We start from the raw sequence: 17,823 nt of genomic DNA, 5'->3' as shown, positions 1-17,823 counted from the left end.
TGTTATCAGGTTAACTAGGAGACCCTTAACTCTGCTACGGTCCCAGTCCCGTTCTGGGTCACTATGAGGGAGACAGAGATACTGACTGTTATCAGGTTAGCTAGGAGACACTATGAGGGAGACAGCGATACTGACTGTTATCGGGTTAGCTAGGAGACACTATGAGGGAGACAGCGATACTGACTGTTATCGGGTTAACTAGGAGACCCTTAACTCTGCTACGGTCCCAGTCCCGTTCTGGGTCACTATGAGGGAGACAGAGATACTGACTGTTATCAGGTTAACTAGGAGACACTATGAGGGAGACAGAGATACTGACTGTTATCAGGTTAACTAGGAGACACTATGAGGGAGAGAGATACTGACTGTTATCAGGTTAACTAGGAGACACTATGAGGGAGACAGAGATACTGACTGTTATCAGGTTAGCTAGGAGACACTGAGGGAGACAGAGATACTGACTGTTATCAGGTTAGCTAGGAGACACTATGAGGGAGACAGAGATACTGACTGTTATCAGGTTAACTAGGAGACACTATGAGGGAGACAGATACTGACTGTTATCAGGTTAGCTAGGAGACACTATGAGGGAGACAGAGATACTGACTGTTATCAGGTTAACTAGGAGACACTATGAGGGAGACAGAGATACTGACTGTTATCAGGTTAACTAGGAGACACTATGAGGGAGACAGAGATACTGACTGTTATCAGGTTAGCTAGGAGACACTATGAGGGAGACAGAGATACTGACTGTCATCAGGTTAACTAGGAGACACTATGAGGGAGACAGAGATACTGACTGTCATCAGGTTAGCTAGGAGACACTATGAGGGAGACAGAGATACTGACTGTCATCAGGTTAGCTAGGAGACAGAGATACTGACTGTCATCAGGTTAGCTAGGAGACACTATGAGGGAGACAGAGATACTGACTGTTATCAGGTTAGCTAGGAGACACTGAGGGAGACAGAGATACTGACTGTTATCAGGTTAGCTAGGAGACACTGAGGGAGACAGAGATACTGACTGTTATCAGGTTAGCTAGGAGACACTATGAGGGAGACAGAGATACTGACTGTAATCAGGTTAGCTAGGAGACACTATGAGGGAGACAGAGATACTGACTGTTATCAGGTTAGCTAGGAGACACTATGAGGGAGACAGAGATACTGACTGTTATCAGGTTAACTAGGAGACACTGAGGGAGACAGAGAGACCGAGACCAACAGAGAGACAGAGACAAACAAATCAAATCTTCTTTCCCTACTAGCACTGATGTTGCTGATAGTCGGTTTATTTTGTCTTCAATAAAGTAGCGATGACTAAGATGTGGTTGTCCCACCTAGCGATCTGAAGATAGTCTCTGGATAAGAGAGTCTGCTAAATGACTCCCTACTGTCAGTCTCTCTGGATAAGAGAGTCTGCTAAATGACTCCCTACTGTCAGTCTCTCTGGATAAGAGAGTCTGCTAAATGACTCCCTACTGTCAGTCTCTCTGGATAAGAGAGTCTGCTAAATGACTCCCTACTGTCAGTCTGGATAAGAGAGTCTGCTAAATGACTCCCTACTGTCAGTCTCTCTGGATAAGAGAGTCTGCTAAATGACTCCCTACTGTCAGTCTCTCTGGATAAGAGAGTCTGCTAAATGACTCCCTACTGTCAGTCTCTCTGGATAAGAGAGTCTGCTAAATGACTCCCTACTGTCAGTCTCTCTGGATAAGAGAGTCTGCTAAATGACTCCCTACTGTCAGTCTCTCTGGATAAGAGAGTCTGCTAAATGACTCCCTACTGTCAGTCTCTCTGGATAAGAGAGTCTGCTAAATGACTCCCTACTGTCAGTCTCTCTGGATAAGAGAGTCTGCTAAATGACTCCCTACTGTCAGTCTCTCTGGATAAGAGAGTCTGCTAAATGACTCCCAGTCTCTGTCAGTCTCTCTGGATAAGAGAGTCTGCTAAATGACTCCCTACTGTCAGTCTCTCTGGATAAGAGAGTCTGCTAAATGACTCCTACTGTCAAATAAGAGTCTGCTAAATGACTCCTACTGTCAGTCTCTCTGGATAAGAGAGTCTGCTAAATGACTCCCTACTGTCAGTCTCTCTGGATAAGAGAGTCTGCTAAATGACTCCCTACTGTCAGTCTCTCTGGATAAGAGAGTCTGCTAAATGACTCCCTACTGTCAGTCTCTCTGGATAAGAGAGTCTGCTAAATGACTCCCTACTGTCAGTCTCTCTGGATAAGAGAGTCTGCTAAATGACTCCCTACTGTCAGTCTCTCTGGATAAGAGAGTCTGTTAAATGACTCCCTACTGTCAGTCTCTCTGGATAAGAGAGTCTGTTAAATGACTCCCTACTGTCAGTCTCTCTGGATAAGAGAGTCTGTTAAATGACTCCCTACTGTCAGTCTCTCTGGATAAGAGAGTCTGCTAAATGACTCCCTACTGTCAGTCTCTCTGGATAAGAGAGTCTGCTAAATGACTCCCTACTGTCAGTCTCTCTGGATAAGAGAGTCTGCTAAATGACTCCCTACTGTCAGTCTCTCTGGATAAGAGAGTCTGTTAAATGACTCCCTACTGTCAGTCTCTCTGGATAAGAGAGTCTGTTAAATGACTCCCTACTGTCAGTCTCTCTGGATAAGAGAGTCTGCTAAATGACTCCCTACTGTCAGTCTCTCTGGATAAGAGAGTCTGCTAAATGACTCCCTACTGTCAGTCTCTCTGGATAAGAGAGTCTGCTAAATGACTCCCTACTGTCAGTCTCTCTGGATAAGAGAGTCTGCTAAATGACTCCCTACTGTCAGTCTCTCTGGATAAGAGAGTCTGCTAAATGACTCCCTACTGTCAGTCTCTCTGGATAAGAGAGTCTGCTAAATGACTCCCTACTGTCAGTCTCTCTGGATAAGAGAGTCTGCTAAATGACTCCCTACTGTCAGTCTCTCTGGATAAGAGAGTCTGCTAAATGACTCCCTACTGTCAGTCTCTCTGGATAAGAGAGTCTGCTAAATGACTCCCTACTGTCAGTCTCTCTGGATAAGAGAGTCTGCTAAATGACTCCCTACTGTCAGTCTCTCTGGATAAGAGAGTCTGCTAAATGACTCCCTACTGTCAGTCTCTCTGGATAAGAGAGTCTGCTAAATGACTCCCTACTGTCAGTCTCTCTGGATAAGAGAGTCTGCTAAATGACTCCCTACTGTCAGTCTCTCTGGATAAGAGAGTCTGCTAAATGACTCCCTACTGTCAGTCTCTGGATAAGAGAGTCTGCTAAATGACTCCCTACTGTCAGTCTCTCTGGATAAGAGAGTCTAAATGACTCCCTACTGTCAGTCTCTCTGGATAAGAGAGTCTGCTAAATGACTCCCTACTGTCAGTCTCTCTGGATAAGAGAGTCTGCTAAATGACTCCCTACTGTCAGTCTCTCTGGATAAGAGAGTCTGCTAAATGACTCCCTACTGTCAGTCTCTCTGGATAAGAGAGTCTGTTAAATGACTCCCTACTGTCAGTCTCTCTGGATAAGAGAGTCTGTTAAATGACTCCCTACTGTCAGTCTCTCTGGATAAGAGAGTCTGTTAAATGACTCCCTACTGTCAGTCTCTCTGGATAAGAGAGTCTGCTAAATGACTCCTACTGTCAGTCTCTCTGGATAAGAGAGTCTGGATTAAATGACTCCCTACTGTCAGTCTCTCTGGATAAGAGAGTCTGTTAAATGACTCCCTACTGTCAGTCTCTCTGGATAAGAGAGTCTGTTAAATGACTCCCTACTGTCAGTCTCTCTGGATAAGAGAGTCTGTTAAATGACTCCCTACTGTCAGTCTCTCTGGATAAGAGAGTCTGTTAAATGACTCCCTACTGTCAGTCTCTCTGGATAAGAGAGTCTGCTAAATGACTCCCTACTGTCAGTCTCTCTGGATAAGAGAGTCTGCTAAATGACTCCCTACTGTCAGTCTCTCTGGATAAGAGAGTCTGCTAAATGACTCCCTACTGTCAGTCTCTCTGGATAAGAGAGTCTGCTAAATGACTCCCTACTGTCAGTCTCTCTGGATAAGAGAGTCTGCTAAATGACTCCTGTACTGTCAGTCTCTCTGGATAAGAGAGTCTGCTAAATGACTCCCTACTGTCAGTCTCTCTGGATAAGAGAGTCTGCTAAATGACTCCCTACTGTCAGTCTCTCTGGATAAGAGAGTCTGCTAAATGACTCCCTACTGTCAGTCTCTCTGGATAAGAGAGTCTGCTAAATGACTCCCTACTGTCAGTCTCTCTGGATAAGAGAGTCTGCTAAATGACTCCCTACTGTCAGTCTCTCTGGATAAGAGAGTCTGCTAAATGACTCCCTACTGTCAGTCTCTCTGGATAAGAGAGTCTGCTAAATGACTCCCTACTGTCAGTCTCTCTGGATAAGAGAGTCTGCTAAATGACTCCCTACTGTCAGTCTCTCTGGATAAGAGAGTCTGCTAAATGACTCCCTACTGTCAGTCTCTCTGGATAAGAGAGTCTGCTAAATGACTCCCTACTGTCAGTCTCTCTGGATAAGAGAGTCTGCTAAATGACTCCCTACTGTCAGTCTCTCTGGATAAGAGAGTCTGCTAAATGACTCCCTACTGTCAGTCTCTCTGGATAAGAGAGTCTGCTAAATGACTCCCTACTGTCAGTCTCTCTGGATAAGAGAGTCTGCTAAATGACTCCCTACTGTCAGTCTGGATAAGAGAGTCTGCTAAATGACTCCCTACTGTCAGTCTCTCTGGATAAGAGAGTCTGCTAAATGACTCCCTACTGTCAGTCTCTCTGGATAAGAGAGTCTGCTAAATGACTCCCTACTGTCAGTCTCTCTGGATAAGAGAGTCTGTTAAATGACTCCCTACTGTCAGTCTCTCTGGATAAGAGAGTCTGCTAAATGACTCCCTACTGTCAGTCTCTCTGGATAAGAGAGTCTGCTAAATGACTCCAGTCTACTGTAAATGACTCCCTACTGTCAGTCTCTCTGGATAAGAGAGTCTGCTAAATGACTCCCTACTGTCAGTCTCTCTGGATAAGAGAGTCTGCTAAATGACTCCCTACTGTCAGTCTCTCTGGATAAGAGAGTCTGCTAAATGACTCCCTACTGTCAGTCTCTCTGGATAAGAGAGTCTGCTAAATGACTCCCTACTGTCAGTCTCTCTGGATAAGAGAGTCTGCTAAATGACTCCCTACTGTCAGTCTCTCTGGATAAGAGAGTCTGCTAAATGACTCCCTACTGTCAGTCTCTCTGGATAAGAGAGTCTGCTAAATGACTCCCTACTGTCAGTCTCTCTGGATAAGAGAGTCTGCTAAATGACTCCCTACTGTCAGTCTAAATGACTCTGGATAAGAGAGTCTGCTAAATGACTCCCTACTGTCAGTCTCTCTGGATAAGAGAGTCTGCTAAATGACTCCCTACTGTCAGTCTCTCTGGATAAGAGAGTCTGCTAAATGACTCCCTACTGTCAGTCTCTCTGGATAAGAGAGTCTGCTAAATGACTCCTACTGTCAGTCTCTCTGGATAAGAGAGTCTGCTAAATGACTCCCTACTGTCAGTCTCTCTGGATAAGAGAGTCTGTTAAATGACTCCCTACTGTCAGTCTCTCTGGATAAGAGAGTCTGCTAAATGACTCCCTACTGTCAGTCTCTCTGGATAAGAGAGTCTGCTAAATGACTCCCTACTGTCAGTCTCTCTGGATAAGAGAGTCTGTTAAATGACTCCCTACTGTCAGTCTCTCTGGATAAGAGAGTCTGTTAAATGACTCCCTACTGTCAGTCTCTCTGGATAAGAGAGTCTGTTAAATGACTCCCTACTGTCAGTCTCTCTGGATAAGAGAGTCTGTTAAATGACTCCCTACTGTCAGTCTCTCTGGATAAGAGAGTCTGTTAAATGACTCCCTACTGTCAGTCTCTCTGGATAAGAGAGTCTGTTAAATGTCTGTCAGTCTCTCTGGATAAGAGAGTCTGACTCCCTACTGTCAGTCTCTCTGGATAAGAGAGTCTGCTAAATGACTCCCTACTGTCAGTCTCTCTGGATAAGAGAGTCTGCTAAATGACTCCCTACTGTCAGTCTCTCTGGATAAGAGAGTCTGCTAAATGACTCCCTACTGTCAGTCTCTCTGGATAAGAGAGTCTGTCTAAATGACTCCTACTGTCAGTCTCTCTGGATAAGAGAGTCTGCTAAATGACTCCCTACTGTCAGTCTCTCTGGATAAGAGAGTCTGCTAAATGACTCCCTACTGTCAGTCTCTCTGGATAAGAGAGTCTGCTAAATGACTCCCTACTGTCAGTCTCTCTGGATAAGAGAGTCTGCTAAATGACTCCCTACTGTCAGTCTCTCTGGATAAGAGAGTCTGCTAAATGACTCCCTACTGTCAGTCTCTCTGGATAAGAGAGTCTGCTAAATGACTCCCTACTGTCAGTCTCTCTGGATAAGAGAGTCTGCTAAATGACTCCTACTGTCAGTCTCTCTGGATAAGAGAGTCTGCTAAATGACTCCCTACTGTCAGTCTCTCTGGATAAGAGAGTCTGCTAAATGACTCCCTACTGTCAGTCTCTCTGGATAAGAGAGTCTGCAAATGACTCCCTACTGTCAGTCTCTCTGGATAAGAGAGTCTGCTAAATGACTCCCTACTGTCAGTCTCTCTGGATAAGAGAGTCTGCTAAATGACTCCCTACTGTCAGTCTCTCTGGATAAGAGAGTCTGCTAAATGACTCCCTACTGTCAGTCTCTCTGGATAAGAGAGTCTGCTAAATGACTCCCTACTGTCAGTCTCTCTGGATAAGAGAGTCTGCTAAATGACTCCCTACTGTCAGTCTCTCTGGATAAGAGAGTCTGCTAAATGACTCCCTACTGTCAGTCTCTCTGGATAAGAGAGTCTGCTAAATGACTCCCTACTGTCAGTCTCTCTGGATAAGAGAGTCTGCTAAATGACTCCCTACTGTCAGTCTGGATAAGAGAGTCTGCTAAATGACTCCCTACTGTCAGTCTCTCTGGATAAGAGAGTCTGCTAAATGACTCCCTACTGTCAGTCTCTCTGGATAAGAGAGTCTGCTAAGAGTCTAAATGACTCCCTACTGTCAGTCTCTCTGGATAAGAGAGTCTGCTAAATGACTCCCTACTGTCAGTCTCTCTGGATAAGAGTCTGCTAAATGACTCCCTACTGTCAGTGGATAAGAGAGTCTGCTAAATGACTCCCTACTGTCAGTCTCTCTGGATAAGAGAGTCTGCTAAATGACTCCCTACTGTCAGTCTCTCTGGATAAGAGAGTCTGCTAAATGACTCCCTACTGTCAGTCTCTCTGGATAAGAGAGTCTGCTAAATGACTCCCTACTGTCAGTCTCTCTGGATAAGAGAGTCTGCTAAATGACTCCCTACTGTCAGTCTCTCTGGATAAGAGAGTCTGCTAAATGACTCCCTACTGTCAGTCTCTCTGGATAAGAGAGTCTGCTAAATGACTCCCTACTGTCAGTCTCTCTGGATAAGAGAGTCTAAATGACTCCCTAAGTCTCTCTGGATGACTGACTCCTACTGTCAGTCTCTCTGGATAAGAGAGTCTGCTAAATGACTCCCTACTGTCAGTCTCTCTGGATAAGAGAGTCTGCTAAATGACTCCCTACTGTCAGTCTCTCTGGATAAGAGAGTCTGCTAAATGACTCCCTACTGTCAGTCTCTCTGGATAAGAGAGTCTGCTAAATGACTCCCTACTGTCAGTCTCTCTGGATAAGAGAGTCTGCTAAATGACTCCCTACTGTCAGTCTCTCTGGATAAGAGAGTCTGCTAAATGACTCCCTACTGTCAGTCTCTCTGGATAAGAGAGTCTGCTAAATGACTCCCTACTGTCAGTCTCTCTGGATAAGAGAGTCTGCTAAATGACTCCCTACTGTCAGTCTCTCTGGATAAGAGAGTCTGCTAAATGACTCCCTACTGTCAGTCTCTCTGGATAAGAGAGTCTGCTAAATGACTCCCTACTGTCAGTCTCTCTGGATAAGAGAGTCTGCTAAATGACTCCCTACTGTCAGTCTCTCTGGATAAGAGAGTCTGACTCCCTAAATGACTCTCCTACTGTCAGTCTCTCTGGATAAGAGAGTCTGCTAAATGACTCCCTACTGTCAGTCTCTCTGGATAAGAGAGTCTGCTAAATGACTCCCTACTGTCAGTCTCTCTGGATAAGAGAGTCTGCTAAATGACTCCCTACTGTCAGTCTCTCTGGATAAGAGAGTCTGCTAAATGACTCCCTACTGTCAGTCTCTCTGGATAAGAGAGTCTGCTAAATGACTCCCTACTGTCAGTCTCTCTGGATAAGAGAGTCTGCTAAATGACTCCCTACTGTCAGTCTCTCTGGATAAGAGAGTCTGCTAAATGACTCCTACTGTCAGTCTCTCTGGATAAGAGAGTCTGTTAAATGACTCCTACTGTCAGTCTCTCTGGATAAGAGAGTCTGTTAAATGACTCCTACTGTCAGTCTGGATAAATGACTCCCTACTGTCAGTCTCTCTGGATAAGAGAGTCTGCTAAATGACTCCCTACTGTCAGTCTCTCTGGATAAGAGAGTCTGCTAAATGACTCCCTACTGTCAGTCTCTCTGGATAAGAGAGTCTGCTAAATGACTCCCTACTGTCAGTCTCTCTGGATAAGAGAGTCTGCTAAATGACTCCCTACTGTCAGTCTCTCTGGATAAGAGAGTCTGCTAAATGACTCCCTACTGTCAGTCTCTCTGGATAAGAGAGTCTGCTAAATGACTCCCTACTGTCAGTCTCTCTGGATAAGAGAGTCTGCTAAATGACTCCCTACTGTCAGTCTCTCTGGATAAGAGAGTCTGCTAAATGACTCCCTACTGTCAGTCTCTCTGGATAAGAGAGTCTGCTAAATGACTCCCTACTGTCAGTCTCTCTGGATAAGAGAGTCTGCTAAATGACTCCCTACTGTCAGTCTCTCTGGATAAGAGAGTCTGCTAAATGACTCCCTACTGTCAGTCTCTCTGGATAAGAGAGTCTGCTAAATGACTCCCTACTGTCAGTCTCTCTGGATAAGAGAGTCTGCTAAATGACTCCCTACTGTCAGTCTCTCTGGATAAGAGAGTCTGCTAAATGACTCCCTACTGTCAGTCTCTCTGGATAAGAGAGTCTGCTAAATGACTCCCTACTGTCAGTCTCTCTGGATAAGAGAGTCTGCTAAATGACTCCCTACTGTCAGTCTCTCTGGATAAGAGAGTCTGCTAAATGACTCCCTACTGTCAGTCTCTCTGGATAAGAGAGTCTGTTAAATGACTCCCTACTGTCAGTCTCTCTGGATAAGAGAGTCTGTTAAATGACTCTGTCAGTCTACTGTCAGTCTGTTAAATGACTCCCTACTGTCAGTCTCTGGATAAGAGAGTCTGCTAAATGACTCCCTACTGTCAGTCTCTCTGGATAAGAGAGTCTGTTAAATGACTCCCTACTGTCAGTCTCTCTGGATAAGAGAGTCTGTTAAATGACTCCCTACTGTCAGTCTCTCTGGATAAGAGAGTCTGTTAAATGACTCCCTACTGTCAGTCTCTCTGGATAAGAGAGTCTGTTAAATGACTCCCTACTGTCAGTCTCTCTGGATAAGAGAGTCTGCTAAATGACTCCCTACTGTCAGTCTCTCTGGATAAGAGAGTCTGTTAAATGACTCCCTACTGTCAGTCTCTCTGGATAAGAGAGTCTGTTAAATGACTCCCTACTGTCAGTCTCTCTGGATAAGAGAGTCTGCTAAATGACTCCCTACTGTCAGTCTCTCTGGATAAGAGAGTCTGCTAAATGACTCCCTACTGTCAGTCTCTCTGGATAAGAGAGTCTGCTAAATGACTCCCTACTGTCAGTCTCTCTGGATAAGAGAGTCTGCTAAATGACTCCCTACTGTCAGTCTCTCTGGATAAGAGAGTCTGCTAAATGACTCCCTACTGTCAGTCTCTCTGGATAAGAGAGTCTGCTAAATGACTCCCTACTGTCAGTCTCTCTGGATAAGAGAGTCTGCTAAATGACTCCCTACTGTCAGTCTCTCTGGATAAGAGAGTCTGCTAAATGACTCCCTACTGTCAGTCTCTCTGGATAAGAGAGTCTGCTAAATGACTCCCTACTGTCAGTCTCTCTGGATAAGAGAGTCTGCTAAATGACTCCCTACTGTCAGTCTCTCTGGATAAGAGAGTCTGCTAAATGACTCCCTACTGTCAGTCTCTCTGGATAAAAGAGTCTGCTAAATGACTCCCTACTGTCAGTCTCTCTGGATAAAAGAGTCTGCTAAATGACTCCCTACTGTCAGTCTCTCTGGATAAAAGAGTCTGCTAAATGACTCCCTACTGTCAGTCTCTCTGGATAAGAGAGTCTGCTAAATGACTCCCTACTGTCAGTCTCTCTGGATAAGAGAGTCTGCTAAATGACTCCTACTGTCAGTCTCTCTGGATAAGAGAGTCTGCTAAATGACTCCCTACTGTCAGTCTCTCTGGATAAGAGAGTCTGCTAAATGACTCCCTACTGTCAGTCTCTCTGGATAAGAGAGTCTGCTAAATGACTCCCTACTGTCAGTCTCTCTGGATAAGAGAGTCTGCTAAATGACTCCCTACTGTCAGTCTCTCTGGATAAGAGAGTCTGCTAAATGACTCCCTACTGTCAGTCTCTGGATAAGAGAGTCTGCTAAATGACTCCTACTGTCAGTCTCTCTGGATAAGAGAGTCTGCTAAATGACTCCCTACTGTCAGTCTCTGGATAAGAGAGTCTGCTAAATGACTCCCTACTGTCAGTCTCTCTGGATAAGAGAGTCTGCTAAATGACTCCCTACTGTCAGTCTCTCTGGATAAGAGAGTCTGCTAAATGACTCCCTACTGTCAGTCTCTCTGGATAAGAGTCTGCTAAATGACTCCCTACTGTCAGTCTCTCTGGATAAGAGTCTGCTAAATGACTCCCTACTGTCAGTCTCTCTGGATAAGAGTCTGCTAAATGACTCCCTACTGTCAGTCTCTCTGGATAAGAGAGTCTGCTAAATGACTCCCTACTGTCAGTCTCTCTGGATAAGAGAGTCTGTTAAATGACTCCCTACTGTCAGTCTCTCTGGATAAGAGAGTCTGTTAAATGACTCCTTACTGTCAGTCTCTCTGGATAAGAGAGACTGCTAAATGACTCCCTACTGTCAGTCTCTCTGGATAAGAGAGACTGCTAAATGACTCCCTACTGTCAGTCTCTCTGGATAAGAGAGTCTGCTAAATGACTCCCTACTGTCAGTCTCTCTGGATAAGAGTCTGCTAAATGACTCCCTACTGTCAGTCTCTCTGGATAAGAGAGTCTGCTAAATGACTCCCTACTGTCAGTCTCTCTGGATAAGAGAGTCTGCTAAATGACTCCCTACTGTCAGTCTCTCTGGATAAGAGAGTCTGTTAAATGACTCCCTACTGTCAGTCTCTCTGGATAAGAGAGTCTGCTAAATGACTCCCTACTGTCAGTCTCTCTGGATAAGAGAGTCTGCTAAATGACTCCCTACTGTCAGTCTCTCTGGATAAGAGAGTCTGCTAAATGACTCCCTACTGTCAGTCTCTCTGGATAAGAGTCTGCTAAATGACTCCCTACTGTCAGTCTCTCTGGATAAGAGAGTCTGCTAAATGACTCCCTACTGTCAGTCTCTCTGGATAAGAGAGTCTGCTAAATGACTCCCTACTGTCAGTCTCTCTGGATAAGAGAGTCTGCTAAATGACTCCCTACTGTCAGTCTGGATAAGAGAGTCTGTTAAATGACTCCCTACTGTCAGTCTCTCTGGATAAAAGAGTCTGCTAAATGACTCCCTACTGTCAGTCTCTCTGGATAAGAGAGTCTGCTAAATGACTCCCTACTGTCAGTCTCTCTGGATAAGAGAGTCTGCTAAATGACTCCCTACTGTCAGTCTCTCTGGATAACAGAGTCTGCTAAATGACTCCCTACTGTCAGTCTCTCTGGATAAGAGAGTCTGCTAAATGACTCCTTACTGTCAGTCTCTCTGGATAAGAGAGTCTGCTAAATGACTCGCATGTAAATATGACATCAATAATCAAGTTAGCAAGGGGAAGATTTTTCTTTGCTGAGGTTGAACGCCACAGGAGAGGAGAGGAGCATGCGGAGGTGTCGTCTCTCTGAACTGGGTGACCCCACACACGGCGTACCTGTAGTCGAAGCGTAGGTTCGGGAAGCGGGACATCAGACTCTCGTGGGTATTTCTGAGGGTGGTGACCTCACGGTTCAGCTGTCTCTTCCTGTCCAGAAGAACCTCCTCCTTCCCATCTGATAAACAACACATCAGATGTCAACACCAGCCTCCCTCCTCCTCCTCCTCTACCTTGGTACTGTAGTTTCCCCATATCAGCCTCTAGTTCCTCCTCCTCCTCCTCCTCTTCTTCTACCTTGGTACTGTAGCCTCCCCATATCAGCCTCTAGTTCCTCCTCCTCCTCCTCTACCTTGGTACTGTAGTTTCCCCATATCAGCCTCTAGTTCCTCCTCCTCCTCCTCTACCTTGGTACTGTAGTTTCCCCATATCAGCCTCTAGTTCCTCCTCCTCCTCCTCTACCTTGGTACTGTAGTTTCCCCATATCAGCCTCTGGTTCCTCCTCCTCCTCCTCCTCCTCTACCTTGGTACTGTAGTTTCCCCATATCAGCCTCTAGTTCCTCCTCCTCCTCCTCCTCTTCTTCTACCTTGGTACTGTAGTTTCCCCATATCAGAGCCTCTAGTTTCTCCTCCTCCTCTTCTTCTACCTTGGTACTGTAGCCTCCCCATATCAGCCTCTAGTTCCTCTACCTTGGTACTGTAGTCTCCCCATATCAGCCTCTAGTTCCTCCTCCTCCTCTACCTTGGTACTGTAGTTTCCCCATATCAGCCTCTAGTTCCTCCTCCTCCTCCTCCTCTACCTTGGTACTGTAGTTTCCCCATATCAGCCTCTAGTTCCTCCTCCTCCTCCTCCTCTTCTTCTACCTTGGTACTGTAGCCTCCCCATATCAGCCTCTAGTTCCTCTACCTTGGTACTGTAGCCTCCCCATATCAGCCTCTAGTTCCTCTACCTTGGTACTGTAGCCTCCCCATATCAGCCTCTAGTTCCTCTACCTTGGTACTGTAGCCTCCCCATATCAGCCTCTAGTTCCTCTACCTTGGTACTGTAGTCTCCCCATATCAGCCTCTAGTTCCTCCTCCTCCTCCTCTACCTTGGTACTGTAGTTTCCCCATATCAGCCTCTAGTTCCTCCTCCTCCTCCTCTTCTTCTACCTTGGTACTGTAGTTTCCCCATATCAGAGCCTCTAGTTCCTCCTCCTCCTCTACCTTGGTACTGTAGTTTCCCCATATCAGCCTCTAGTTCCTCCTCCTCCTCTACCTTGGTACTGTAGTCTCCCCATATCAGCCTCTAGTTCCTCCTCCTCCTCCTCTTCTTCTACCTTGGTACTGTAGTTTCCCCATATCAGAGCCTCTAGTTCCTCCTCCTCCTCCTCTACCTTGGTACTGTAGTTTCCCCATATCAGCCTCTAGTTCCTCCTCTACCTTAGTACTGTAGTTTCCCCATATCAGCCTCTAGTTCCTCCTCCTCTACCTTGGTACTGTAGTCTCCCCATATCAGCCTCTAGTTCCTCCTCCTCCTCCTCTTCTTCTACCTTGGTACTGTAGCCTCCCCATATCAGAGCCTCTAGTTCCTCCTCCTCTACCTTGGTACTGTAGTCTCCCCATATCAGCCTCTAGTTCCTCCTCCTCCTCCTCTACCTTGGTACTGTAGTTTCCTCATATCAGCCTCTAGTTCCTCCTCCTCCTCCTCTACCTTGGTACTGTAGTCTCCCCATATCAGCCTCTAGTTCCTCCTCCTCCTCCTCCTCCTCCTCTACCTTGGTACTGTAGTCTCCCCATATCAGCCTCTAGTTCCTCCTCTTCTTCTACCTTGGTACTGTAGCCTCCCCATATCAGCCTCTAGTTCCTCTACCTTGGTACTGTAGTCTCCCCATATCAGCCTCTAGTTCCTCCTCCTCCTCCTCGGTACTGTAGTTTCCCCATATCAGCCTCTAGTTCCTCCTCCTCCTCCTCCTCCTCTACCTTGGTACTGTAGTCTCCCCATATCAGCCTCTAGTTCCTCCTCCTCCTCCTCTTCTACCTTGGTACTGTAGTTTCCCCATATCAGCCTCTAGTTCCTCCTCCTCCTCTACCTTGGTACTGTAGTTTCCCCATATCAGCCTCTAGTTCCTCCTCCTCCTCCTCCTCCTCCTCTACCTTGGTACTGTAGTTTCCCCATATCAGCCTCTAGTTCCTCCTCCTCCTCCTCCTCTTCTACCTTGGTACTGTAGTTTCCCCATATCAGAGCCTCTAGTTCCTCCTCCTCCTCCTCTACCTTGGTACTGTAGTCTCCCCATATCAGCCTCTAGTTCCTCCTCCTCCTCCTCCTCTACCTTGGTACTGTAGCCTCCCCATATCAGCCTCTAGTTCCTCTACCTTGGTACTGTAGTCTCCCCATATCAGCCTCTAGTTCCTCCTCCTCCTCCTCCTCTTCTTCTACCTTGGTACTGTAGCCTCCCCATATCAGCCTCTAGTTCCTCTACCTTGGTACTGTAGCCTCCCCATATCAGCCTCTAGTTCCTCTACCTTGGTACTGTAGCCTCCCCATATCAGCCTCTAGTTCCTCTACCTTGGTACTGTAGTCTCCCCATATCAGCCTCTAGTTCCTCCTCCTCCTCCTCTACCTTGGTACTGTAGTCTCCCCATATCAGCCTCTAGTTCCTCCTCCTCCTCCTCTACCTTGGTACTGTAGTTTCCCCATATGAGCCTCTAGTTCCTCCTCCTCCTCCTCTACCTTGGTACTGTAGTTTCCCCATATCAGCCTCTAGTTCCTCCTCCTCCTCCTCTACCTTGGTTCTGTAGTTTCCCCATATCAGCCTCTGGTTCCTCCTCCTCCTCCTCCTCCTCTACCTTGGTACTGTAGTTTCCCCATATCAGCCTCTAGTTCCTCCTCCTCCTCCTCCTCTTCTACCTTGGTACTGTAGTTTCCCCATATCAGATCCTCTAGTTCCTCCTCCTCCTCCTCCTCTACCTTGGTACTGTAGTCTCCCCATATCAGCCTCTAGTTCCTCCTCTTCTTCTACCTTGGTACTGTAGCCTCCCCATATCAGCCTCTAGTTCCTCTACCTTGGTACTGTAGTCTCCCCATATCAGCCTCTAGTTCCTCCTCCTCCTCTACCTTGGTACTGTAGTTTCCCCATATCAGCCTCTAGTTCCTCCTCCTCCTCCTCCTCTACCTTGGTACTGTAGTTTCCCCATATCAGCCTCTAGTTCCTCCTCCTCCTCCTCCTCCTCCACCTTGGTACTGTAGTTTCCCCATATCAGCCTCTAGTTCCTCCTCCTCCTCTTCTTCTACCATGGTACTGTAGCCTCCCCATATCAGCCTCTAGTTCCTCTACCTTGGTACTGTAGCCTCCCCATATCAGCCTCTAGTTCCTCTACCTTGGTACTGTAGCCTCCCCATATCAGCCTCTAGTTCCTCTACCTTGGTACTGTAGTCTCCCCATATCAGCCTCTAGTTCCTCCTCCTCCTCCTCCTCTACCTTGGTACTGTAGTTTCCCCATATCAGCCTCTAGTTCCTCCTCCTCCTCCTACCTACCTTGGTACTGTAGTTTCCCCATATCAGCCTCTAGTTCCTCCTCCTCCTCCTCTACCTTGGTACTGTAGTCTCCCCATATCAGCCTCTAGTTCCTCCTCCTCCTCTTCTTCTACCTTGGTACTGTAGTTCCCCATATCAGCCTCTAGTTCCTCCTCCTCTCCTCTCTACCTTGGTACTGTAGTTTCCCCATATCAGCCTCTAGTTCCTCCTCCTCTACCTTGGTACTGTAGTTTCCCCATATCAGCCTCTAGTTCCTCCTCCTCCTCCTCCTCTACCTTGGTACTGTAGTTTCCCCATATCAGCCTCTAGTTCCTCCTCCTCCTCCTCTACCTTGGTACTGTAGTCTCCCCATATCAGCCTCTAGTTCCTCCTCCTCCTCCTCCTCCTCTACCTTGGTACTGTAGTCTCCCCATATCAGCCTCTAGTTCCTCCTCTTCTTCTACCTTGGTACTGTAGCCTCCCCATATCAGCCTCTAGTTCCTCTACCTTGGTACTGTAGTCTCCCCATATCAGCCTCTAGTTCCTCCTCCTCCTCTACCTTGGTACTGTAGTCTCCCCATATCAGCCTCTAGTTCCTCCTCCTCCTCCTCTTCTTCTACCTTGGTACTGTAGCCTCCCCATATCAGAGCCTCTAGTTCCTCCTCCTCTACCTTGGTACTGTAGTCTCCCCATATCAGCCTCTAGTTCCTCCTCCTCTACCTTGGTACTGTAGTTCCCCATATCAGCCTCTAGTTCCTCCTCCTCCTCTACCTTGGTACTGTAGTTTCCCCATATCAGCCTCTAGTTCCTCCTCCTCCTCCTCCTCTACCTTGGTACTGTAGTTTCCCCATATCAGCCTCTAGTTCCTCCTCCTCCTCCTCCTCTACCTTGGTACTGTAGCCTCCCCATATCAGCCTCTAGTTCCTCCCCCTTGGTACTGTAGTTTCCCCATATCAGCCTCTAGTTCCTCCTCCTCCTCCTCCTCTACCTTGGTACTGTAGTCTTCCCCATATCAGCCTCTAGTTCCTCCTCCTCCTCCTCTACCTTGGTACTGTAGTTTCCCCATATCAGCCTCTAGTTCCTCCTCCTCCTCCTCTACCTTGGTACTGTAGTTTCCCCATATCAGCCTCTAGTTCCTCCTCCTCCTCCTCTACCTTGGTACTGTAGTTTCCCCATATCAGCCTCTAGTTCCTCCTACCCTTGGTACTGTAGTTTCCCCATATCAGCCTCTAGTTCCTCCTCCTCCTCCTCCTCCTCTCTACCTTGGTACTGTAGTTTCCCCATATCAGCCTCTAGTTCCTCCTCCTCCTCTTCTACCTTGGTACTGTAGTTTCCCCATATCAGAGCCTCTAGTTCCTCCTCCTCCTCCTCCTCTACCTTGGTACTGTAGTCTCCCCATATCAGCCTCTAGTTCCTCCTCTTCTTCTACCTTGGTACTGTAGCCTCCCCATATCAGCCTCTAGTTCCTCTACCTTGGTACTGTAGTTTCCCCATATCAGCCTCTAGTTCCTCCTCCTCCTCCTCTACCTTGGTACTGTAGTTTCCCCATATCAGCCTCTAGTTCCTCCTCCTCCTCCTCCTCTACCTTGGTACTGTAGTTTCCCCATATCAGCCTCTAGTTCCTCCTCCTCCTCCTCCTCCTCCTCCACCTTGGTACTGTAGTTTCCCCATATCAGCCTCTAGTTCCTCCTCCTCCTCTTCTTCTACCTTGGTACTGTAGCCTCCCCATATCAGCCTCTAGTTCTCCTCTACCTTGGTACTGTAGCCTCCCCATATCAGCCTCTAGTTCCTCTACCTTGGTACTGTAGCCTCCCCATATCAGCCTCTAGTTCCTCTACCTTGGTACTGTAGTCTCCCCATATCAGCCTCTAGTTCCTCCTCCTCCTCCTCTTCTTCTACCTTGGTACTGTAGCCTCCCCATATCAGAGCCTCTAGTTCCTCCTCCTCTACCTTGGTACTGTAGTCTCCCCATATCAGCCTCTAGTTCCTCCTCCTCTACCTTGGTACTGTAGTTTCCCCATATCAGCCTCTAGTTCCTCCTCCTCCTCCTCCTCTACCTTGGTACTGTAGTTTCCCCATATCAGCCTCTAGTTCCTCCTCCTCCTCCTCTACCTTGGTACTGTAGTCTCCCCATATCAGCCTCTAGTTCCTCCTCCTCCTCCTCCTCCTCCTCTACCTTGGTACTGTAGTCTCCCCATATCAGCCTCTAGTTCCTCCTCTTCTTCTACCTTGGTACTGTAGCCTCCCCATA

General features: G+C 47.0%; 1 protein-coding gene across 1 annotated transcript in view; it reads right to left on the bottom strand.

Moving 5' to 3' along the window:
• LOC124024980 (structural maintenance of chromosomes protein 2-like) overlaps positions 1 to 17,823 on the bottom strand; it is a 73,326-nt gene that overhangs the window by 37,910 nt on the left and 17,593 nt on the right. The window contains exon 12 of the mRNA XM_046338691.1: positions 12,136 to 12,253. Within this exon, the coding sequence (XP_046194647.1) occupies positions 12,136 to 12,253 (118 nt within the window). The remainder of the gene's footprint in view (positions 1 to 12,135; positions 12,254 to 17,823) is intronic.

This window comes from Oncorhynchus gorbuscha, unplaced genomic scaffold, assembly GCF_021184085.1.
Source record: "Oncorhynchus gorbuscha isolate QuinsamMale2020 ecotype Even-year unplaced genomic scaffold, OgorEven_v1.0 Un_scaffold_2103, whole genome shotgun sequence".
Taxonomy (NCBI): domain Eukaryota; kingdom Metazoa; phylum Chordata; class Actinopteri; order Salmoniformes; family Salmonidae; genus Oncorhynchus; species Oncorhynchus gorbuscha.
This window is presented reverse-complemented; position numbering and strand designations above follow the sequence as displayed.